At 39.9% G+C, this 27,326-nt stretch overlaps 1 protein-coding gene across 1 annotated transcript in view; it reads right to left on the bottom strand.

Moving 5' to 3' along the window:
• LOC126419723 (protein qui-1) overlaps positions 1 to 27,326 on the bottom strand; it is a 918,484-nt gene that overhangs the window by 153,984 nt on the left and 737,174 nt on the right. Inside the window, exons 16-19 of the mRNA XM_050086903.1 lie at positions 21,171 to 21,373; positions 20,128 to 20,302; positions 16,067 to 16,219; positions 8,496 to 8,686 (exon numbers count right to left, since the gene is read on the bottom strand). Coding sequence (XP_049942860.1) covers positions 8,496 to 8,686; positions 16,067 to 16,219; positions 20,128 to 20,302; positions 21,171 to 21,373 — 722 coding nt within the window. The remainder of the gene's footprint in view (positions 1 to 8,495; positions 8,687 to 16,066; positions 16,220 to 20,127; positions 20,303 to 21,170; positions 21,374 to 27,326) is intronic.

Below are 27,326 nucleotides of genomic sequence, written 5' to 3'. Positions count from 1 at the left end.
AACAAGATAATGCGCCATGTCACAAGGCCAGAAGTGCGATGGGGTTTGAGGAACACAGCGGCGAGTTGCAATTAATGTGCTGCCCCCCCCCCCCCCCCAAACCCCCACCTCCAATTTGCAAGATCTGAACACGGTTGAATACATCGCGGATGTCATTGCCCCCTCCCCAGAATTTATGGGAATTAGGTGACTTGTGTGTGTGCAGATGTGGTGCCAGCTCCCTCCAGCAACCTACCAAAGCCTCACTGCTTCCATGCCATAATGTGTCACCACTGTTACCTGTGCCATGGACATACCAGGTATTAGATAGCTGGTCTCAGTGTTATGGCTAATCAATGTATAAAGAGGGCCAAATAATGAAATAATTAACTTGTAGTTGGTGATAGGTATCAACTTTGCTCGATACAAAAGATGAAATTTTTCAGTGACGAAAATGATAGCCAGTGCTTCCTTTCCACCTGTCAATAGTTACATTGCACCACAAAAAGCATTTCTGGTATTTAAGTGATGAGGTGCTCGGTGCTATCTGTGTTCTGATGATAGAGGACAACACCAACATTTTACTGGGACACATCATCGGCCAGGGTTAACAGCTTACCTGGCATAAAAGATGACAAACAGTGAACTGAGCAACAACACTTTTTGACAGCCTTAAAAGCCCACTGACAATTTGCAGACCATGCGAATTTAATGTCCTTCTGATGTAGCCAGCTGCACCAATGGCAGGCGTGTGTGGCCTGGGGAATGAACTTAGCATAATAAGAATTCTTGCCCAAAAAGGATTGCAGATCCTTCACGTTCTTGGTTACCAGGAACCTGACAATGGTTTAGACATGCTCATCCATAGGGAGGAGCCACCTTTGCTAAGCACATGACCAAAAATGCAAACTATATTTTTCTTTTTGCAAGGAAGGCCTTTCTCCTGAAGTTGTCAGAAAACCGCCTGAAAATTGCATAAATGCTCCTCGCATATAGAGCCTGTGACCCTGAGGGGAATTCCAAAGGGCATGCAATTAAATTGATAAAGACCGAAAGAAATGTTGAGCACTAAGAAATCCTGAGAAGCAGCATCCAATGGCAACTGCAGGTATGTATCACACAAGTTTGCAGAGATTTTGGGTGAAAATTTCTCGACCTCCGCTATTGGGTGGAGAAATGTAGGGTCCCCCTGAATAGGTCAGGTGTGCACTACATGCAGGAACCGGCTACAAGGGTAGTGGAGTAAGTGTGGAGTGCACATGTGGGTTTTTTAGGCCCAACAGGATGCCTCCTGAGACATGACAAGTTAGCAGTAGGCAAAACGCAACAGGGAATGACAATATTAATATGGTAATAGTTAACTGCAGGAGTGTATATAGAAAGGTCCCAGAACTGCTCTCATTAATAAACGGTCACAGTGTCCACATAATACTAGGGGTGGAAAGTTGGCTGAAACCAGAGGTAAACAGTAATGAAATTCTAAACTCAGATTGGAATGTATACTGCAGAGACAGGCTGCACAGTGAAGGGGAAGGCATGTTTATAGCGATAAAAAGTGCAATGGTATTGAAGGAAATTGACGGAGATCTGAAGTGTGAAATAATTTGGGTGAAGATCATGGTTAAAGCAGGCTAAAACATGGTAATTGAATGTCTCTATAGGCCCCCTGGCTCAGCAGCTGTTGTGGCAGAACACCTGAAGGAAAATTTGGAAAATATTTTGAGTAGCTTTCCCGACCATGTTATAGTTTTGGGTGGAGATTTTAATTTACCAGATATAGACTGGGGAACTCAAATGTTTATAATGGGTGGCAGGGACAAAGAATCCAGTGAAATTTTTTTAAGTGCATTATCTAAAAAGTACCTTGAGCAGTTAAACAGAGAACCAACTCATGGCGATAACATATTAGACCTTCTGGTGACAAACAGACCCAAACTATTTGAAACAGTTAACGCAGAACAGGGAATCAGTGATCATAAAGCGGTTACAGCATCGGTGATTTCAGCCATAAATAGAAATATTAAAAAAGGTAGGAAGATTTTTCTATTTAGTAAAAGTGACAAAAAGCAGATTCCAGAGTACTTGACGGCTCAACACAAAAGTTTTATCTCAAGTACAGATAGTGTTGAGGATCAGTGGACAAAGTTCAGAACCATTGTACAATATGTATTAGATGAGTATGTGCCAAGCAAGATCATAAGAGATGGAAAAGAGCCACCGTGGTACAACAACCGAGTTATAAAACTGCTATACAAGCAAAGGGAACTTCACAGAAAACATAAGCATAGCCAAAGCCTGGGAGACTCAGAAATTACACAAAGCGAAATGTAGTGTGAGGAGGGCTGTGTGACAGCATTCAACGAATTCAAAAGTAAAGTTCTATGTACTGACTTGGCAGAAAATCCTAAGAAATTTTGTTCTTATGTCAAAGCGGTAGGCGGATCAAAACAGAATCTCCAGACACTCTGTGACCAAAATGGTACTGAAACAGAGAATGACAGACTAAAGGCCTAAATACTAAATGTCTTTTTCCAAAGTTGTTTCACAGAGGAGGACTGCACTGTAGTTCCTTGTCTAGATTGTCGCACAGATGACAAAATGGTAGATATCGAAATAGATGACACAGGGATAGAAAAACAATTAAAATTGCTCAAAAGAGGAAAGGCCGTTGGACCTGATGGGCTACCAGTTCAGTTTTACACTGAGTACACGAAGGAACTTGCCCCCCTTCTTACAATGGTGTACCATAGGTCTCTAGAAGAGCATAGTGTTCCAAAAGATTGGAAAAGGGCACAGGTCATCCCCATTTTAAAGAACGGATGTCGAACAGATGTGCAGAACTATAAACCTATATCTCTAACATTAATCAGTTGTAGAATTTTGGAACACATATCATGTTCGAGTATAACGACTTTTCTGGAGACCAGAAATCTGCTCTGTAAGAATCAGTATAGGTTTTGAAAAAGACGAGCGTGTGAAACCCAGCTCGCGCTATACATCCACGAGACTCAGAGGGCCATAGACATTGGTTCCCAGGTAGATTCCGTGTTTCTTGACTTCTGCAAGGCATTTGATACAGTTCCCCACAGTCGTTTATTGAACAAAGTAAGAGCATATGGACTATCAGACCAATTGTGTGATTGGCTTGAAGAGTTCCTAGCTAACAGAATGCAGCATGTCATTCTCAATGGAGAGAAGTCTTCCGAAGTAAGAGTGATTTCAGGTGTGCCGCAGGGGTGTCCTAGGACCATCGGAAGTTCACTGATACTTTTTGCAGATGATGCTGTAGTACATCAAGATGTTGTAACAATGGAAAATTGTACTGAAATGCAGGAGGATCTGCAACAAATAGATGCATGGATCAGGGAATGTCAATTGAATCTCAATGTAGACAAGTGTAATGTGCTGCGAATATATGGAAAGAAAGACCCTTTATCGTTTAACTACAATATAGCAGGTCGACAACTGAAAGAAGTTAATTCCATAAATTATCTGGGAGTAGGCATTGGGAGTCATTTAAAATGGAATGACCATATAAAATTAATCATTGGTAAAGCAGATACCAGACTGAGATTCATTGGAAGAATCCTAAGGAAATGCAATCCGAAAACAAAGGAAGTAGGTTACAGTACACTTGTTCGCCCACTGCTTGAATACTGCTCAATGGTTTGGGATCCATACCAGATAGGGTTGATAGAAGAGAGACAGAATATCCAATGGAGAGCAGCGCGCTTCGTTACAGGATCATTTAGCAATTGCAAAAGCGTTACGGAGATGATAGATAAATTCCAGTGGAAGACTCTGCGAGAGGGACGCTCAGTAGCTCAGTAAGGCTTTTGTTGAAGTTTTGAGAACCACCCTTCACCAATGAGTCAAACAGTATGTTGGTCCCTCCTACATATATTTCACCAAGAGACCACGAGGATAAAATCAGAGAGATTAGAGCCCACACAGAGGCATACCGACAATCTTTCTTTCCACAAACTATATGAGACTGGAATAGAAGGGAGAACCAAGAGAGGTACTCAAGGTACCCTCCGCCACACACCGACAGGTGGCTTGTGGAGTATGGATGTAGACGTAGATGTAGAAGTCAAAGAGTGAAAAATACTGGCCCCTTGACAACTTTGCCAAAAATTATTCTGTATGGGATTTGAGTCCATGACACAATGCACATTAATTGTCTGTTTAAAATTGCTACATACACTCCTGGAAATGGAAAAAAGAACACATTGACACCGGTTTGTCAGACCCACCATACTTGCTCCGGACACTGCGAGAGGGCTGTTCAAGCAATGATCACACACACGGCAGAGGGGACACACCAGGAACCGCGGTGTTGGCCGTCGAATGGCGCTAGCTGCGCAGCATTTGTGCACCGCCGCTGTCAGTGTCAGCCAGTTTGCCGTGGCATACGGAGCTCCATCGCAGTCTTTAACACTGGTAGCATGCCGCGACAGCATGGACGTGAACCGTATGTGCAGTTGACGGACTTTGAGCGAGGGCGTATAGTGGGCATGCGGGAGGCCAGGTGGACGTACCGCCGAATTGCTCAACACGTGGGGCGTGAGGTGTCCACAGTACATTGATGTTGTCGCCAGTGGTCGGCGGAAGGTGCACGTGCCCGTCGACCTGGGACCGGACCGCAGCGACGCACGGATGCACACCAAGACCGTAGGATCCTACGCAGTGCCGTAGGGGACCGCACCGCCACTTCCCAGCAAATTAGGGACACTGTGGCTCCTGGGGTATCGGCGAGGACCATTCGCAACCGTCTCCATGAAGCTGGGCTACGGTCCCGCACACCGTTAGGCCGTCTTCTGCTCATGCCCCAACATCGTGCAGCCCGCCTCCAGTGGTGTCGCGACAGGTGTGAATGGAGGGACGAATGGAGATGTGTCGTCTTCAGCGATGAGAGTCGCTTCTGCCTTGGTGCCAATGATGGTCGTATGCGTGTTTGGCGCCGTGCAGGTGAGCGCCACAATCAGGACTGCATACGACCGAGGCACACAGGGCCAACACCCGGCATCATGGTGTGGGGAGCGATCTCCTACACTGGCCGTACACCACTGGTGATCGTCGAGGGGACACTGAATAGTGCACGGTACATCCAAACCGTCATCGAACCCATCGTTCTACCATTCCTAGACCGGCAAGGGAACTTGCTGTTCCAACAGGACAATGCATGTCCGCATGTATCCCGTGCCACCCAACGTGCTCTAGAAGGTGTAAGTCAACTACCCTGGCCAGCAAGATCTCCTGATCTGTCCCCCATTGAGCATGTTTGGGACTGGATGAAGCGTCGTCTCACGCGGTCTGCACGTCCAGCACGAACGCTGGTCCAACTGAGGCGCCAGGTGGAAATGGCATGGCAAGCCGTTCCACAGGACTACATCCAGCATCTCTACGATCGTCTCCATGGGAGAATAGCAGCCTGCATTGCTGCGAAAGGTGGATATACACTGTACCAGTGCCGACATTGTGCATGCTCTGTTGCCTGTGTCTATGTGCCTGTGGTTCTGTCAGTGTGATCATGTGATGTATCTGACCCCAGGAATGTGTCAATAAAGTTTCCCCTTCCTGGGACAATGAATTCACGGTGTTCTTATTTCAATTTCCAGGAGTGTATGTGCACGGTGACATCTGGCTTCTCAGTTTCCACCAGAGGTGACCCATAGACCAGATGGAATAGGAGAAATAATGCCAAGCTCCTGGCAACACTGCAACATGGCCTTTACATTGGCACACATAATGAAGAGAATGGTTCAGGGTGATAAAATTTACGTATTGCTGATAGCTGAAAGGAGAGGTATGCCTTGAAATTTTCTGCCCAAACCAAGTATCCTCAAACAGTAGGTTGTACAACCATAGTAAAGAGCCAAAATCTTGAAAAGGGACTGATTGGGACACTACATGGACTTTTTTGATACTCTGGAATCCAAACACTGAAAAAGCATCTAATTCAAAAATATTTTGTTCCAATGGTGAACTGATTGTTAACAATGTAAGTTTCTGTTCCACATTTTAATAACATGCTGAATCACTTGAAAACATCATTAGCTATAAGATACTACATGATGTAGCAGGTGTTGCAATACAGGCTACCCAGAAATGAGTGCATTTTTAGGTTAATTAGGCTGATTGTTGCCCCCCCCCCCCTTGATCACCTGAAACTCAAATGGTTACCTATCCATAACTAACATTAGCAAGGCTTGCAGGACGCCAGAGACAGCCTAAATGTCCAGTGAAAACACTGGGTGCTACAATGACTTCCCTGCAACTCGCCAACTGCCAACTGTCACATTCCAGTGCCGTATGGCCTACTTCATGGCATACTCCACACGTAGCATTTATGCGTGGGCTGTCCTTTGTGATATGCACCAAATGACAGTTGTGGTAGGGTTACCAATCTGCCCATTCATCAGAAACAGATGCAGGAGCAGAACAACATGGAGGACCCGAAAAACATCACAAGCAGAAATCACAACCCTTCAACACACTTGTAACTGTCAAGGTTGATGTCAGTAAAGTCAGGCAGTGCCCTGATGTCACTACACTCAAATCATAAACACATGGTGGCTCAGCAGAAGGCAACTCCATGGGGCACCCGAGACAGTTTAACAAATGTATCTAACTTTGCCACCTGCTAGTAGTCAGAAAGTACATCCTTCACTGTTGCTGTACATTCATGTTATTTAGCAAGATGAGCAAGCAGGTTTTAAGAAGACCAATTCCCTAGTTTGTACTTCAGGGTTGAGTGGTAATAGGAGTATCACATGCTTAATCAGCGAGTTTGAATATGAGGTAATGCATTGGGGGCACTCAAACAGGTAATTGCACAAGAGTACTTGTAGGTCAGCAATGCAAGCGATGTACAACTGCCCGGGGCACTTGTGATGCTGGTTACACTGCAACTGTGCCACCACCACATGGGTTTGATGTACCAAATATTGTTTGAACAACTGTCAGAGTTCCTCAGAGATCAGTTTCGAGAGCTCAGTAGAGAGCTTCAAATTTTGCACCTTTTTGCACAACATTGTTCTGCTACACAATAACAAGACAGTCTTATCAGTTTATTTGACAATATGTCTTAACTGGTAGTGTAGCAAGAATCATTTAGGTAATTCTGACACCTTTCAATAGACTCATTGAAACAAGACTGTGGGGAGAAGACTTTTCTGTGGGTGCCTGGTCTGCTACCAGTACAGCATGAGAGCAGATCATTTTGAATTCTGTTTGAGCAGCACCTGCTGCAGTTGATGATGTTCTAGTTGCAGCTGTTGTTGTTGTTGTTGTTTCTGGAGGCACAACTGTTCCTGACAGCATTGCATAAATACTGGCACCATGGTGGCCATGAATTAGCACTACAATAAATAAATAAATAAGGGCATCATAAGCATAAGGATGGCCCTGTCATTACAGATGTGATGACACTGCAAAACTCTCCTTGCCAGCAAAAATGCCAATTTTTTTGGTCATGTGACTAGAGCCTCCCGTCAGGTAGACTGTTTGCCAGGTGCAAGCGTTTCAATTTGATGCCACTTCAGCGAATTGCACGTCGATGGCGATGAAATGATGATGATTAGGACAACACAACACCTAGTCTCTGAGCTGAGAAAATCGCCAACCCAGCCGGGAATCAAACCCGGGCCCTTAGGATTGACATTCTGTCTTGCTGACCACTCAGCTACTGAGGCGGACACAAATGTCAGTACTCTGGCCAGAAGCTGAGGAGCTGGACCACAGAAGGAAAAAAAGTAAACTTTATGTGTGATTCAATCTACAGGGGATCACCAAGACAGGACAGTACATAAAGACTGGCACAGAGAAAAGTAGAACATGCAACTGTCACAAATAACCAAAAAAACTAGCATGTAGAACCGAGAACACAATGCAGTGCAAAAGATCAGGTCTGTTTAGTTGATCTCTTCATAAGAACTGACTGGCTTGGTCTATCACCACTGGCAAGTAAACATCAGTGTCAACAATTATGCCCATACAAAACTTACATACTACCCGTGATAGCTTTCCACACTACTCTGGTGCATGACAAATGCCAGCTCATTTGCATCCTTATGTATGTCTCCTGGCGGAGATACTAAACTGTTTTCAATAACATTACTAGAACTATCAATTATACCTGATGAAAGTAGAAGGCAATGCCTGCTTGTGCTAAATTATACTCGTTTCTGCATAAAATTATGCCAGTGGTAAAAGCGCTCTCACATTTGTTAGATTGAATGGTACTTAAATATTCACAATGTCACAAGCATAATAAACTGTAACAGCCATTGCAACATAAAATACAATGTGGGACTACTTTTTAATGTCATGACCTTGTTACAAACCAGGAATTCCCCTGTGGTATAAAAGGAATTGTTAAGGAGAAATAATTTAGCAGCTATGTAAAAGTGCTTCACTTGTAAAAAGAACAGAAAAATTTTATGGACTGATGTAACTAGTAAGTATCCCGAAATATATAACAGAACTTTTGAAATACAATAATAATTATCTACCTTAAATACAGAGACGACTAAGCCTAAAGTAAGCCCCCACACTCTAGCAGTCTTATCTTCTGATCCAGATACAGCAAACAGTCCATTTGGAGAAAATGCAACACAAGTAACAGAAGCAAAGTGTCCTTCTAAGGTTGAATGGAGTTCATGAGTATTGAGCTGCCAGATGTTCACCAAACTGTCCACACCACCTGGAAATATAAGTAATATTTTTTAGTTAAAGGGTGAGAAGATATTATTACAAAGTTAACTTAACAATTTGCTGATGAATAGGTATACTGATGAAGAGACTGATCAATACACATATGAGACACAGCTGTGAGAATAATGATATAGGCTCATAACTGGTTCACAGTACACAATTTAACCCATACTATGCACTTCCAGGTATATAAAAATTACTTACAGCTACTAGATTGAGCATACAATAGATGAAACTTTATATGGCTTAATGCAAGATATATTAAAGTCAAATGAAATGGAGTCAAACAGTGTAGTACTATAGAACAGAACGTATTTTGTCCGTCATGCAGCACTAATTGTGATGTTCTGGGGTGGTGGGAGGTTGGGGTGGCGGGGTGGAGAAGAAAAGGGGGGGGGGAGAGGGAGAGAGAGAGAGAGAGAGAGAGAGAGAGAGAGAGAGAGAGAGAGAGAGAGGGGGGGGGGGGTGCAGGTTGGAGGGGAGGGGAGGTGCAGAAAGAAGAAGTAGTACTTTTGGTTTGCCAGGGCTCCTGAGAAAATTAACCAACATGAGGTGCCTTTGGAATTTCTTGAAACGCTGAAGTGCAAAACAGTATTATCCAAAATTATCCAACTTCAAAAATTCAAATAGTCATCAAACGAAATCTATTACAAGACCTGTCTCACTACTCAGACTTTGAAATTTCTACACAGTAACTAGTTACTGTCCTGTTGGCTTGACTTCTTCAAAAGCTTCTCTGTAGAAAAACCGTATTTAAATTTAATGAAGTTTTTGCCTTCATAAGTAAAGAGAACCATCGCAATGGCATTTTCTGAAAGTGGAGTAGATCCATCAACATGTAGGATATCAAAGTAACTTTGCAAATAAAAGTGTTATTGTGTTCATGGAAGGCTATTTGCCTGACTGAATCTTAACAACACAGCAGGCAACATAAGATTACTTTTACAGGTTGTTCATAAAAATATAACTTAACATAGAATGGATGCCTTACTGTAGAGAATAAAAGCAATTTATTCCCTTTTATTATTATTTTAATGTCCAATCAGTTGTATTACTGTGACTCTTCATGCTTTCCTGGTGGATATGTTGCAAATAGTCTTCAAGGCTTTGCCGCCGGATCACGTTGTGCAGATTCCACATTTCCTCGGAGCAACTGTCCGACATCTTCAGGTAGTTCAATCTTAGTGGTGGCAAGGTTGAACCACCTGAAGATGTTGGAAAGTTGCTCCAAGTAAATATTGTGGGATTTGCAGGACATGATCTGGGGGAAAACGCGTGTAGACTATTTACAGTTGTATTATTGTTTGTCCATAACTGTGACCAATTTAAAATATTCAGGCACATAGCATGACTGCTTGATACATCAACTACCACACAATGTGCCTGAGGATGAAACTGTTTTTGCTTTGAAATCAATCATGATTCAGGAAATATGATAACACAGTTGATTAGTCATTGAACTAATAGAAAAATGGGATGAACAGTAACTCTTCATAATAAAGGTATTTATCACGCAATGATTCCATCTCTCCCAACCCTATGGAAGCAACAAAATTAGTATGGAGGAGTTTCAATAGGTCTTCTCCTCCAGTTACTGACCTGTGTAATTGTTCTACCAAATATGGATGCGGAGAGGGCTTTTTAAACTCTGTAATGCTTCATGATTGCAAAAGTGTACTTATCAAGTACCTTAACATTGTGTCTATACCCAGGAAACCTCACTCCAAAATATCATCAGTAAACTAGCTAGATTTTGACATTTCTACAGTTGGGTATGTCTTCAACATAGAGGAAAGCAGTTTGTACTTTGAAGGAAAAGTAAGGGACTTGTTGTCCTACCTATACACAAATTTAACACTTCTGCAGTCATATCACATGTCAAATATAGACTCAATGTTCTAATTACTTGATGATTTTGGATATCGCTGGTTACTTAATGACTCATATTGAACAAGAACTTGGCTCACCTCAAGAACAGTTTAGTTTTGTGATGGAAAGTTAAGAGCTTATGCCAACAGCCTTCTCTGATGCTCATCTTTCCGTGTTAGAATTCAAAGAAAATGCATCCACATTAGCAATTTTACAGCATACTTGTTTCTAGACAACACTTTCATGATGTTCTCATGAAAATATTGTATCTTCCTCTTCAGCAACTAAATTTGCTCCATGCAAATATTCAGTTTAAAGTGAAGTTAGTGGGGAAAGTACTGTTCTTCCCAAATGTTTCAATTCAATGAAAAGCCACTCTGATTTGTATTTACAAATTATAAGATATCAACATCCTGATTAGAGCAGTGGCCTATTGGAATAATGGCCCACAGAGAGAGCATTGTTACATCTTATGACAAGTCACCAGCGGACTTTGACTCAGGACAGTTTTCTTGCAGAATGAGTAATTTAAAATGGAGATTCATGACACATTTAAAGCAAAGTGAGTGTGTCAAAGGGAGCATCAAGGAGAGACAGAGGTATCCACAGCAATGATCTTGTTGCCATACTCTGGCAGTATTTTGTCAAGATAAGTAATTCTTCACGGACAACATTAAATGTGCCTTACGCAGTATAACAACTCTTTTAGAATGCTGACAATGGCAGTAACTATCTTCCACCCGAAAAAGTGTCAAAAATACAGAGGGACTTGCACAGTGCTCTGATGGCATACCTGAAAGCCATACATTAAAAAAATTGTATTTTCATGTACGATCATAAAGGAACTAAGCATGCAGTAGAATTACAATACTGAATATGCTTCTAAGCACTGTTTTACATGCTATCATAGCATTGGCCACAGACATATGGTAGTAAATTTAAAATATTAAACAATCAGTTAAAAAATTAATAAAATTAAAAAGTAGTCTTGGTCATACAAGCACATTCATTTGAAAATGATGACCAGATTCAATCTGTTTTAGACCATCATGAGACCATACTCTGCAAGAAGAGTATATTTAGTGACTTAGAGGGGTGTCTAAACAAGAATTGCAAGTATGATTAAAAAATAATCAATTAAAATATATGCAGCATATATAACATCCCATAAATTATGTGGGTATCTGGTTACTGGGTTTGCAGACTCCTTTTTGCACCATGAGATATGATATCCCCATTAAAATAACTCAGTGCTTTACAACACATAAATAACTGTGATTATTTGATAAATATTCATACTTGAAACTCTACAGACATACAGCATGCAAAATATAAGTGATACACTTGCTTGTGTTTGGGCTGGAAAAATGAATCAATAAGGAAACATACTGAAAACCTATTCAGAGGTTACAGTTAAGGAAGAGCAAAACAGAAATCAGGTAGCATTAATGATAACTGGACTATATAATTTTAATGATAGATATTTATGTATTTATTTATTGGTCAAGCTAAATGAGCAATAAATAAATAAGTAATTATATAAACAATATTATGAACACATACACACACACACACACACACACACACACACAGACTGGTTTCACAGTAGTCTGCCTTTGATGGGATAGGTGATGTTCATGACAGGACTGGAGTTGGTGGTGGTGGTGGTGGTGGAAGGATGTATGGAACAGGTATTCATTGCATCTAGGGCTATTACAGTGGTATGAGCCAAGAGGTAAGGGATTGGGAGTAGGAGTTGTGTAAGGATGGACAAGTATATTGTGTAGGTTTGGTGGACAACCACTGTGGGAGGGATCGGAAGGATAGTGGGCAGGATATTTCTCATTTCAGGGCATGATGAAAGGTAGTCAAAACCCTGGCAGAGAATGTAATTCAGTTGCTCAGTTGCTCCAGTCCTGGGTGGTATTGAGCTACAAGGGGAATGCTCTTTTGTGGCCAGAAGTAGGGACTTTGGGAGGTGGTGGGAGACTGGAAAAATAAGGCATGGGAGATTTGTTTATGTACAAGGTTGGAAGGATAATTACAGTTTGTGAAGGCTTCAGTGAGACCTTCAGTATATTTCAAGAGGGAGCACTTGTCACTGCAGATGCGACAACCATGGGTGGCTAGGCTTTACGGAAGGGACTTCTTGGTATGGAATGGGTGGCAGCTGTTGAAGTGGAGGTACTGCTGGTGGTTAGTAGGTTTGATATGGATGGAGGTACAGATGTAGCCATATTTGAGGTGGAGGTCAGCATTTAGGAAGGTGGCTTGTTGGGCTGAATAGGACCAGGTGAAACAAATGGAGAAGTTGTTGAGATTATGGAGGAATGTGGATAGGGTGTCCTCACCATTGATCCAGATCACAAAGATATCATCAATGAATCTGAACTAGGAGATGGGTTTAAGATTGTGAGTTTTTATGCTCACTTCCTGCTCCTGCCTTGGAGTACCACTGACCACAACCTCTACAATAAGCTCCAAACCTCCCCCATGTCCCCTCATTGCTGACAAACCGTGTCTTGCAGACCTTCTACACTTACCCCACCCTCCAAAACTCCCTCCCAACACCACACAGAATCCATAACCTAAACAGACGTGTAACAGAGTCATTAACCTTTCCTCCAGAAGCCTTAGCCTCACGAAAATATCAATCCTTTCCAAAGGTCTCACCTTTTGCCCAACTCCCAAATTCAATCACGCAGGACCTGTTAAAGACCTTCTCTCCTTCTCCCGATCCTTACAGTGGAAACACATTTTCACCACAGATGCTAACAATCAGACACACCCAAAGATTAATACTGAACCCTGCCTAACTCAGTTCATTCCTCTATCCAACTATGATTCACCCCCACTGCCCCCAAATCACCCCCTGTTCACTTTCCAGAATTTCTTAACCTCGAACCTTGCCTCACCATCATTTCCTAAGTTCCTCAACATGCAAACTAACCTTGCAACTGCAGAAATAACCACAATCCACCAACTAAAACCTGATCCTGACCTTATAATTCTACCTGTGGACAAAGACTCCACCACTGTTGTTTTGAACCACAATGATTAGCTGGCAGAAGGACTCCACCAGCTGTCAGATACTTCCACCTACAAACATTGCCACAGTGACCCTATTCCAGACATCCAGCAGGATTTCTAGTCGATACTCAAATCCTTAGGCCAATCCCACAACCTCCTCCCAAAGTCATCTCTAGAGAGATGACCACTACCAATCACCACTACCAATCATAACACTCCTACCTTCTTTATGCCTCCTAAAGCCCATAAACCTAACCACGCAGGATGCCCCATAGTGGCCGGTTACTGTGCCCCCACTGAGAGAATGTCTGCTCTCATAAACGAACACCTTCAACCTATTACCCGGGACCTACTTTCCTATATAAAAGATACCAACCATTTCCTCCACCAACTCTCCACCGTTCCTGCCCCTTAACCAAATGGTGCCCTGCTTGTCACTATTGATGCCACCTCCCTTTACACTAACATTCCTAATGCTTATGGCCTTACCACTATTGAACCTCACTTGTTTCAGATTCGTAGATGATATCTTAGCGATCTGGATCAATGGTGAGGACACCCTATCCACATTTCTCCAGAACCTCAACAACTTCTCCCACACCCTATCCACATTCCTCCAGAACCTCAAAAAATTCTCTCCCATTTGTTTCACCTGGTCCTACTCAACCCAACAAGCCACCTTGCTAGATGCTAACCTCCACCTCAAAGATGGCTACATCATTACCTCCATCCATATCAAACCTACTAACCACCAGCAATACCTCCACTTCGACAGCTGCCACCCATTCCATACCAAGAAGTCCCTTTCATGCAGTCTAGCCACTCATGGTCATCACATCTGCAGTGACAAGTGGTCTCTCTTGAAATATACTGAAGCTCTCACTGAAGCCTTCACAGACTGTAATTATCCTCCCAACTTTAACCAAATCTCCTGTACCTTATCTTTCATTCTCCCACCACCTCCCCAAGTTCCACCATCTGGCCCCAATGGAGCATTCCCCTCATAACTCAGTACAACTCAGGACTGGAGAAACTGAATTACATTCTCTGCCAGGGTTTCGACTTCCTTTCATTATGCCCTAAAATGGGAAATATCCTGCCCACTATCCTTCTGACCCCTCCCACAGTGGTATTCTGCCATCCACTGAACCTACACTTTATACTCCTCCATCCTTACAGAATCCCTGCTACCAACCCCTTATCTCATGGGTCATAACACTGTAATACCCCTAGATGCAAGACCTGTTCTATACATCCTCCCACTACCACCAACTCCAGACTGGTCATGAACATCTCCTTTCCCATCAAAGGCAGGGCTACCTGTGAAACCAGTCATGTGATCTACAAGATTGGCTGCAGCCACTATTCTGCATTCTATGAGGGCACGACAACCCAAGCTGTCTGTCCACATGAATGGCCACCAACAAACTGTGGCCAATGAACAAATGGACCACCTTGTTGCTGAACACGCTGCCAAACAAGACATCCTTCATTTCAATGACTGCTTCACAGCCTGTGCCAAATGGAGCACTACACAGCCATCATTCCACCATCACACTCAATCTTTTTGCTTCTCTCGATTTCCACTATGCCCCCCTCCCCCTCCCCACCTCTCCTCAGCCCTGCGTCTAATCTGTAGCACTTTGCTGTCCGCCACCTGCACCTTACTATCCCTCTCCTCCCTGCCCTGACCTACTCCTTACCCCTACTCAGTCGTCACTCCCATCATGCACTGGTGCTGTGCTCGCAGTATAGTTTCAGTTGCCTGAGACTGCAGTCATGTGTGTGAGATGCATTTGCATGTATGTGTTGTGTGTGTCTATGTTTATTGTTGACAAAGTCCTTAAGAGACGAAAGCTTTATTTGTTTGTGACAGGCTTTTTGTTGTGCCTATCTGTGACTCAACATCTCCACTATATACGCTGCATTCTATGACGGCACGACAACCCAAGCTGTCTGTCTACATTCCTTTTCATAATATTGTTACATTCCATCCTGGATTTCCCATTGTTTAATTACATACACAAATATCATTAAAATTATATAGTCCAGTTATCATTAATGCTACTTAAATTCTTTTTTGCTCTTCCTTGATTGTAAGCTCTGAGTAGCTTTTCTATTTGATTTCTTGTCAATTCATTCTTCCATCTCTTACTCATCTATTTCCAGGATTTAAAAACAAGCATGTGTATCACTTATATTTTGTGTGCTCTATGTCCATATAGTTCCATTTTAATGTAATTCTATTTAGATTTTTTCACTGATAATTCTTAGTAGTCCAAAAGCAATTTACAGTAACTAGTTTGTGTAACAACCATTACTTGAGGTATTTCATGCCCTAAGGGCTTTTTTTGGTCAGTTTACCACAAATGAATGACAACTGTACTGACAAAAATGAGATACCCAATAATATTTTATTTTATTTTTAGTTGTTTACCAGGCACTGTTTCACATCAGCAGAACTTCCTACCTGTCACAGCCATGGTGCCATCACGGGATATATCCAAGCAAGTAATTGCTGCAGAGTGCATCTGCTGGGAGTGCTGAGAAGTTTTACGGATGCTGGTAGTATGGCCCGTAGCATCATCCCTTCGGAAGCTCCAGAATGTTATTCTATTACCACCTGGAATAAGTAAACAGCCAATGTACAGGATATCTAGAAATAGCACATGTTAAATTTGTGTCACAGCAAGATCTGAATGTGTGGCAAAGGAATGCAAAATTATCACAATTCCAGTCAAACAGAAATCAATAAGCAAAGCATTCCTGACAGTAAATCAGTTTCAGTGCTTCATTAGTAACTGTAATTTCACATATTACACATAAAACTGTTCACATCTACAGATTATCACACCTCCATGGTGTCTATGAATAGCCAATAAGACTACATGTCCTACCATTTGACACTGGAGCCATAATTAAAATGAATATTTCAATGGTTGCAATGATTGTTCAAGTGGAGTTAATTAATAAGAAAATTTTGGGTCTGATATACAGCTGGTCATACAAATAACTAATAAACATAACACTTTATGCTATTTGTCTTTAGAGATTTTGTTACATTAACACATAATGAAATTGAGTTTGGTGAAGGAGTGGAGTGGCTGGTAACTTTAATTTCTCTAATGACATATAGATACAAGACATATAGACACATGGTCACTGACAAACATGGAAAAAAAGAAAAATTATTTTTTGACGAATTACCAGAGAGAGAGAGAGAGAGAGAGAGAGAGAGAGAGAGAGAGAGAGAGAGAGAGAGAGAATATTTCCTCCCTGCTCCGGTCTTTTGTAGCAAATTTATGCCCCAATTTTAATTTTACTTGGCTTTCAGTTCTTTCTCGAGCTTTTGATTAGTAGCAAACAGCTCACTGATATAGAGGTTGATGCCAACAAATTACTTACAGTACTATTAACCTGGTTACAAGTGAACTCGCTCACAGTAAACCTGAGCAAAACAAATTATATCCATTTCAGCCTTGACCGCAAACTCCCCCAGGAGATTACTGTTTTAAATAACAATAATCAGATAGAAAGGGTACACTGCACCAAATTCTTAGACCTCCACATAGACAGTAGGCTCAACTGGGACCACCATGTCCTCGAGACTCTAAAAAGGCTGTCCTCAGCAATTTTTGCCATTAGGACAATCTCACAATTTGGGGACATAAATGTCATAAAGTCCACATACTTTGCATACTTCCACTCCATTATGTGTTATGGCATCATCTTCTGGGGCAATTCACCCTCATCTAAAAAAATCTTCCTAATGCAGAAAAAAGTAGTCAGTATAATGTGCAGAGTACCCCCGAGAACCTCCTGCCATACGCTCCTTAAAAAACTTGGAATACTTTCCACAACCTGCCAGTATATTTTTTCCCTAATGAGTTTCTTGGTTGACAATCCTGCCCACTATGAAACCAATGAAAGCTTCCATTATCACAATACAAGAAAGAAGGCTGACCTCCACTTTGAAATAAAAAGTTTAACTCGGGTACAGAAAGGAGTGCATTACTCCAGTGTCAAAATATTTAACGTATTACTGAGCTATATAAAAAGTCTACGTAGTAACAGTGCATCATTCAAAAACAATCTAAAGACATATTTAAACAAGAAAACGTTTTACTCACTTGATGAATACTTCAACAGAGAAAAGTAGTCTTTGTATGTATTTATATTTACTGTTGTTTGTTTATGTTCTTTTTGTTCCTAATTGTAACCATATACTTATTGTGACAAATAGGCTTTTGTAATGTGATAAACTTTGCATAATGTATTATTCCTACGACTTTATTTTAGTTCATTATTATTTTTACAAGTCTTATGTAATTTATGTCTAGTTCTGCTCTTGTAAACTAATTGATACCATGGTCTGTGAACATATATTACTCAAGTCGTTCTACATCCTAGCGTCATACGCATAACAGGATCTATGGAATTTGTAGATAAATAAAATAAATAAATAAAAGGTACATCAACTATATTCCACATGATCTTATATTATTCCTATTCCAACTCATTAACCTATCTTTGGATCCTAAACTTCCTCAAAGGATCACTAAATAAAAAGTAGCAGAAGCGGTTGGGTTTATTATTGTTGTTATAGTTTATTTTGAGAAACTTCTTTAGGAAGGTGTGGGCATGGAAGTAGCTGGATGTGTCCCATGATCTTAAACAAAATCAATATTCTAGGAACTACCAGATGCAAGCAGAGTTTACAATGAACCTACCAATGATACGCTAACCAGGGCATGAAGAGGTCGGCAAGAGCCCAGAAACAACTGTGAATTGAACTCTGGCCCTTGGGGTTTGTAATTCTAAACTTATCCACTTTCACAAAAATATAATACATGAATTTTTAATCAAAAAATTATTATCCCTTTCATAGAGTATTAAGTAATAGGGGCATAGTTTGAATATTTTTACTAACTATATTTTGGACACAACACTTATATTTCCTTGAACTGGTCAGACAAAATTGAATAATTACTTTATGTTGCACAAATTTTTACAGGGAAAGTGATATGCTTTATCCTATAAGAAATATTAGGAGATATAATGAAGACAACATAAATAACTAGATTCTTTTCAATGATCATCTGTAAACTACAAAGCATGTCTGACATGTTATTAACATACAATATGAGCAGCAAGAGTGCCAGTACACTACTCTGTGACATGCCTAGTTACCTCTACAACTGTTGATTGCTTTCTGCCCAAGATAAACTGTTGCTTGTTCTCTACCAAGAAATTATCAATCTGCTCACAAATTTTGTGAGGTACCCCATATGACTGCACTTTTGATAGTAGCTATTTGTGAGGTAGTGAGTCAAATGCTTCTCAAAAGTCAAGAAATGCTGCATCCATGTCATTTCTTGGATCCATGGCTTCCTGGTTTTGTATAACTGATAAAACACACACACAGTTATCTTTGCAGCTGTATTAGACTCAAACTGGGGTAGTACTTCTAGCTTCTCCTCTGTCAAGAAACATTCGAGAAAGGAGTTCAGTCTTTCTGCTTTTACTCTGCTATCCTTAATTTTGGTCGCTTTGTCATCGATGAGTATCTGTACACTAATTTAGATGCCACTGAAAGCCTGTGTGTAAGACCAGAATTTCTTTTGGTTTTCTGAGACAACTATCAATAAGACTTTGCTATAATAAAACACTGGAAACTCCAGGCAAGAATATCAACAAAGAAGGAAAAGACAGATCACTACTTACCATAAAGACAACATATTAAGTTGCAGAGAGGCACAATTAAAAGATACTTACACATAAGCTTTCAGCCACAGCTTCCTTCAGAAAAAGAAAGAGAAAGACACATCAATCATTCACACAAGCAAGAGCATCTCATGCATGCATGATCGCCAACTTTGGCAGCTTGGCATTCCGGTTCGAGCTGCTGAAATTCATGGTGGTGTGGGTTTGAGGTGTGCTTGCTTGAGTGAATCTATGGTGTTTGTTTTTCTTTCTTTTTTTTATGAAGGCTGCAGCCAATAGTTTATCTGTATGTGTCTTTTAGTTGTGCCTGTGTGCAACTCTGCCATGTAGCCATTGAAAGCTTCATACATTGTCATTTTGACAGCCAAACACATTATATTCAGTATCTCTATATTTATAGTCCTATGCTTTGTGCGTCTATTGTACATTAGTTACTATTTCATCAGAAGTTTATTTACAGTAGTTGTATACCATGGAGAGCCTTTCTCAAAATGAACTGATCTACTAGCTAGATATGAAACAAGTGCTTGGTCAACTACTCTTTTAAATTTAAGCCACAGTTCATTGTCTTCTTGTGTTCAGTTCACTTCATGTTGCCTCTCAATGTGTCTATTCTGACATGTCATTCTGATAGTGATAAAGATAACAGAGAGCCCCCCTGTTAGATACAAGTAATGGCATGCAAGTATCATTGTTGCAGGTAACATAAATGAACAAATACATAAAATATGTATGAACATGACACATTAAGAATTTTCTTGTAAAGGAATGAGGTATGAAAGAGTGATGATTTGTAAGTGCCCATACCAGAAGATATCAGGAAATCATCTTTCTCCGTGACTTTCACTCCTGAAACTTCTGTTGTATGGCTTGTTAGTGTGCGACTCAGACGGCCACTATGCATATCAAAAATATATATTTTGCCATCAGAGCCACCTACTACAGCTCGGCAATTATCTTGAGCCAAGCAAACAGACCGAATCTGAAAAAAAAAGAAGACTAATAAAATGTTGCAATAAAGCAGAAATTATACAATCCATAGAAAAAAAGGCCATGATGATTATTAAAAAAAAAAGGTTTTACTGAAAAGTTGTAATTTACTTCTGTTGCACAGAAAGAAATATTATATGACCAGGATAAAATTAATTGTAATAGTGACACAAAACTACAAGAAAGAAGATGACAGTGAAGATTTCGTATTTTTACGTGTTTCTTGTGGTAAATAGCACTTTTGTAGCTTCTAACTTATTACATAATTTTTGTCAACATATTTTATTCAAACATTTGGTAGAATGATGATATCAACATGGCTACAAAAATATAGTACTAGATTTCTGAGCAGCATTTGTAATTTCTTATCTTTACACAATTTCTATAAGTAAAATATAATGTCAACAGAGATTCATAATTCTGTATAATGTACTTGAAAAAAAACTGAACAATTTCTTTTTAGCTTGGGATTTTTTTTTTTCTTCAAATATCATAAGACTTGAAAATGACACTGTTCTGAATGGTACAGTACAGGCTGGCCGGAGTGGCAGTGCGGTTCTAGGCGCTACAGTCTGGTGCCGAGCGACTGTTACGGTCACAGGTTTGAATCCTGCCTTGGGCATGGATGTGTGTGATGTCCTTAGGTTAGTTATGTTTAATTAGTTCTAAGTTCTAGGCGACTGATAACCTCAGAAGTTAAGTCGCATAGTCCTCAGAGCCATTTTTGGTACAATACAAATCTAGAAACGTGCAACATAATATCATCTCTAAGCAGACTTTGAATACTACAGGGAACTTAAGTGGCATGAATTTTCTTGTTAATTATAAATAGTACTGTATTAGTACTGCAACTCACCCACCTCTGCCTTATGTCCTCGAAGGCAGTGTATCTCCGTTCCAGTAGCAAGAGAACGGAGGTACAGTTGGTTGTCTTCACATGCAGCAACAAGGAATACAGAATCCAGTGACACATCCAGGAATGTGACAGGTGATGCTAAGCTTATGGAGTTGAGCAAATTGAAGTTCTCTAATGACCACAGACAAACAGTTGAGTCTGAGGAACCTGGAAGCAAAAAAAGGATCTCTTAAACTTTGAAGCATAAAGAAATCAAAATGTTTGATATGATAAACCATCACTGTTTGTGATTTGAATGCTTAAGTTACTGTTGTCTAGTGAATGATACAAAAACAGTTTTGGTTAGCTGTGACAGAGAAAATGTAGACACAAACTGTAGACTTTTGAACAAATTATCACACTATATATGAATGACTTTTCTGAGAAGTAGAAAAAAAGTTTGGAGAAAGAAGTGGAGGATATAGATAGATAGAGACAGGTAACTTTATATCATTGTAATTAATAAACCTGAAACATAATATTAAAATTATATTTTTTATAATATCACTTTAAAATAGAAGTTTCAACCAATAATAAAACTAATCACAATGTCCACATTCACCAAGTGTCACAATAACTTGAACATCAGAAATATAGAACATACAAATTGAATCCTGAAGCTTTTGGTGTCATATGTCCTTCTTCATTATCTAAAGCAGACATTAGACTACTGGAAACAGGAGATAAGAGAATGAGAGATTTATTCAGGATGGGGAATTTTAATTTTAATTTTGTGATAACACTGGAATACACATAATCTTTCTTAGCTGCCATGTAGGCCACCATTTCTGAATAATAATACTGCATAACAAAGTAAAGCCTCTGATACAACAAGAAAAATCTGGGTTCTTGTTTCATAAGTTGAAACATTTGGATCCTCCTTGCCTTGACCAGTAATTTTCACCTTCAGAGATTGCAATCCTCTCCAACATGTACTTAGCTTTTGGCATCCACACATTCTTTATTCATACTAGTCTTTTTGCTTTTTCCATTTTATGACATACTGTCATCAAATCTCCTTTTCTCTGCAAATTTTTATTTCCTTTTTCAGTATTTTCTTTCCCTAGTAACTTCTCAAAATTCATATCTCCACAGCTCATCCACTTTTCTTTTCTTTTCTTTGTAGCTGTTTTTGCATTAACTGGTTACCCAGACTGATTAAGTTTCCTATGTGTTTGAGAGGGAAAGTTTACAGTTTTGAAAACTCTATTTAGTTTATGAAATGAACTTCAAACTTGTTTTTCTTCTATTTATTTCTTTTCCTGTCAATTCAGTCATTGTATTCAGATGTTCACAAAAAATCATGAATTGGTTCCATAACTTCACAGTTAATTTGTATTGTTTTCTTTTTGAGCTGTGATGCATTCTGAAAAACTGAATGCTCTATTACTGCATCACCACAACTGAACAGCACATCAACTGAGGATATTGCAGTCAAACTTGCATCACAGACCACACAGCAACTGTCAACAATTTATGTGACCAGCAGCGAGCTGATTTCATGTCATATTTGCTCACATATATTGTGATGCATGAAGTGCTTTCAAAACAGTGTGAAAACTGATGACAATGAGCAACAACATAACATCAGTACCCATTTATTTTGATTTTCTGTTGTGTGTGATACTGAAAGAACAAGTTTAAATTAGTACCAGTGTCAATTACTTTGTGTATTGTATTGTTCTTAGTGTAGACAGAGAAATAAAAGTATAGACCAAATTTTAAATATAATTCCATTTCTTTGAAATAACAATATTTTGTGCATAGTTTCCAGGGTTCAACCAAATCAGATGTGCACACTTGCCTCGTCAAATTCATCACTTACCAGTAGCATTTTACAGACTCAGGTGGACTTAGCCCACCAAAAATAATCACTTATTATTTATTTTTTTCAGTCACAGCGGAATCTTTACAACACTCAAAAAATTCATCAGTCCCACTGAAGTGGAAAGAAATGATATGTAGCTCACTATCTATTCACAACTGACACTTATCCCCCAAGTGCCACTGTATGAGGATTCTCATCCTGTAAGAAGTCCATGAGTGTATACCAGTTTCCTATGCTGGACATAGCAGAGTTGACTTTTGCAGATATTTGAGTAGCAAATATTAAGACATTGAGCAGTAAACAACTCACAACCAGGAATTTTGGTGGAAATGTATAGCTATAATTTGCCCATTTGACCCTTCCTTCTTCCTATTTCTTGCACTTGTCCTGCAGAAGGGAACTAAGTACACATGACCAAAGCATATGGGAATTCTCCCAGCAGCATATCCTGTGCTCCCATAATTCCCTCTGCCTAAACCTCTGCTAATCCGTTTCCCACTGCCTCACCTTACCTTTACCCTTCTTTCTTCTGTCCACAACAATCCTTCCCTGATCATTTTCTTTATGTGTGTTCCAACATCGTACATCTATTAAAAGACATATTGAAGATTTTCCACCTTGGCTGTTTTTCATACATATTCACTTTATTCTGTTTCACACTACTAGCCATTTTAAACTTTACAGACCGTTTTCACGTGCAGCAGCTGTTGATGTGTTGTACAATTATCCTGTCATTAAGTGACAGATATAACTGATTAGACATTGAGCACATAATGTGCGAGCATCTGAATTAAATCCAGAAACCTTACTGCGTGCAATAACGGTCATCTTCATAACTAATGGCACATTATAGGACACTACATGCGCTTGCTTTCATTGTTAGACACCAACTGTCTGCAACACTGCATTCCTTCCCCATCCAGACAGTGTACTGCCTTCTCCCATAACTCTTCCCTCCAACCCCCCCCCCCCCCCCCCAAAAAAAAAAAATCATGAGAGAACTTTCCCTTTTTTTCTCCCCTCTTTCTTCCATCCCTCTTCATTTCCACCTCCCTTTCCTTTCCTCCCTCCCCCTCTCTCTATGCTTTACATGCTCTAACCTCTGAACTCCTTGAGCCTATCTATTACTCTGCTATCCCTCCTTTCCTATCACCTCTCCAACTGCATCTGCCCAGGAAACTACGTTTGATGCTTGATAATCAGTCTTGCCTACTATTAACTGTCTCCTATTACATGTTTCTGTGTGCCACATGTAGATCCTTTACTGGTACATGGTTGCCTTTCCCTTATTTTATGTATAAAATCTGAATGGTCTTGATTTGGTCTAATCTGTACTGCTGTCATCACTGTTCCAGTGGTTTCTGTTTAGGTTATTATCATCTTCCTTCAACATCAGAATATGGCTGTACATTCAGGCTACTTGAGTGCATTTGGAAAATAAATAGCTGAAGAATAACAAAGCTTCTACATGCTGCAGCTACAAAAAGAAGCGATTTTCTTTGTTCTTTTGATAGCTGAGTGAACTATATATTTTACTGGAATCTGAACATGACTGACTCCTTGAAGCATTTGGTGCATCTGAGCCAGAGGGAGTATATTCTAAAACTTACCAGTTGACATTTTAAGTGTATAGACAAAAGAAATTTATTGCCTTTCTCCATCATTTAATAAAATAACAGCAAGAGCATAAGCTACTTTCTACAGATCTGTTTATTGCTTTTAACTGTTTGCAAAATGAAAACAAAGATTTTCTGGATTTCAGTCTGTGGTTGATGGAAGCATTGAAAAAATTTTTTCTCGATATTTATTGGATAGTAGATACTGGAGAAGAAACAACTATGGTAAGTAGCATCAAACACTGTCATTTTCCTCATATTTATTCATTAATATTTTAAAGGCAAACACCTTGTGATTGCAACCACTCTCTTCTGACATAGCTGTTCATTTCAATTCCATGTAACTGTCACATCCTATCCACTTCTCAATGTCTTCCATATACTTTTTCCTAGGCCACCTTACTCTTTTCTTTCTCAGCACTTTCCCTTCAAGAATACTAAGTCGTTGTGTCTGATGATATGTCCTGACTTTTATTTTTTGCTTATCCATTTCCTTTAATGAACTTCTCTCTTTGTTGACTTCTCTCAAGAATTTCATGTCAGATTTTCTTTCCATCCAGCTCATTATCTACACTTACACCTATACTCTGCAAACCACAGTGAAGTGCATGGCCACTGTACTAGTTATTAGGATTTTTTTCCTGTTCCAATCACATATTGAGTGTGGGAAGGAAGACCGTTGAAATGCCTCTGCGCATGCTGTAATCAATCTTGCCCTCATGATCCCTAAGGGAGTGATATGTAGAGGGTTGCAGTATATTCCTAGAGCCCTCATTCAATGCCAGTTCTTGGAACTTTGTAAGTAGGCTTTCTCAGGATAGGCAAACAGACCCATAACCATTTGTGTTGCTCTTCCCCGTATGCATTCAGTGTCCCCACGCACTTGAACAATATTGCAGAAGAGGTCACAAGAGTGATGTTTTGAGCAATCCGCTTTGTAGATTGACTGCATTTTCCCATTATTCTACCAATAAACTGAAGTCTATCACCTGCTTTACCCATACTGAATATATGTGATCATTCCATTTCTTATCCCTACATCCTGAGCAAGCAGTAAAGGAAACAAAAGAAAAATTCAGAGTAGGAATTAAAATCCATGGAGAAGAAATAAAAACTTTGAGGTTTGCCAATGACGTAATTCTGTCAGAGACAGCAAAGGACTTGGAAGAGCAGTTGAACGGAATGGACAGTGTCTTGAAAGGAGGGTACAAGATGAACATCAACAAAAGCAAAACAAGGATAATGGAATGTAGTCTAATTAAGTCAGGTGATGCTGAGGGAATTAGATTAGGAAATGAGACACTTAAAGTAGTAAAGGAGTTTTGTTATCTGGGGAGCAAAATAACTGATGATGGTCAAAGCAGAGAAGATATAAAATGTAGACTGGCAATGGCAAGGAAAGCGTTTTTGAAGAAGAGAAATTTGTTAACATCAAGTATCGATTTAAGTGTCAGGAAGTCGTTTCCGAAAGTGTTTGTATGGAGTGTAGCCATGCATGGAAGTGAAACATGGACGATAAATAGTTTAGACAAGAAGAGAATAGAAGCTTTTGAAATGTGGTGCCACAGAAGAATGCTGAAGATTAGATGGGTAGATCACATAACTAATGAGGAGGTATTGAATAGAATTGGGGAGAAGAGGAGTTTGTGGCACAACTTGACTAGAAGAAGGGATCAGTTGGTAGGACATGTTCTGAGGACTCAAGGGATCACCAATTTAGTACTGGACGGCAGTGTGGAGGGTAAAAATCATAGAGTGAGACCAAGAGATGAATACACTAAGCAGATTCAGAAGGATGTAGGCTGCAGTAGGTACTGGGAGATGAAGAAGCTTGAACAGGATAGAGTAGCTTGGAGAGCTGCATCAGACCAGTCTCAGGACTGAAGACCACAACAACAACAACATCCCTACAAAGTGTTACATGCAGTTATTTGCAGAAGTTGTCCAATTACAACTGTGACTCATTGATATTATAGTCATAGGAGACTACATTTTTTTCATTTTGTGAAGTGCACAAGTTTACATTTCTGAATATTTAAAGCAAGTTATCAATCTTTGCACCACTTTGATAAAAATCTGACTGAATATTTTTGCAGCTTCTTTCAGATAGTACTTCACTACAGATAACTGCATCTGCAAAAAGTCTGAGGTTACTATTAATATTGTCTGATATGGCAGCCACTGACACCTTCATGCATTACTCTCTCAAGAGCCTAATATGTTTCATTCGCCATCTCTCTATATCTGTCTATAAATAGCTCCATGCTTTGTTTTGCACCTATTACACACTAGTCTTATTTCTTTTGAAGTTTCTTTACTGTCAGTGTATACCATGGACAGTCAGTCCCATTACGAAATGTTCTATTGGGTAGACATCTATCCAGTGCATGGTCAACTATTCTTTTAAACTTGAGCCACATTTCCTCTACATGCTCTGTCCCTGTACTGAAAGTTTCAAATTCCTCATTGAGATATGCCACTATTGCTTTTTTTATCTAGTTTACTGAACATACATATCTTTGCACTTGTTTTATTTGTCTTCTGTGTTTTGGTAATCATTGCTGCCCCAGCCACATCATGGTCACTGATACCAGTTTCAATGTGGACATTATCAAACAGATCAGGTCTATTTATTGCCATTAGATCTAATATATTTCCATTATGAGTGAGGTTCTAA

Source organism: Schistocerca serialis, chromosome 9 (assembly GCF_023864345.2).
Source record: "Schistocerca serialis cubense isolate TAMUIC-IGC-003099 chromosome 9, iqSchSeri2.2, whole genome shotgun sequence".
NCBI lineage: Eukaryota > Metazoa > Arthropoda > Insecta > Orthoptera > Acrididae > Schistocerca > Schistocerca serialis.
The sequence above is the reverse complement of the archived record's forward strand: the minus strand, read 5'-3'. Positions and strand labels throughout refer to the sequence as shown.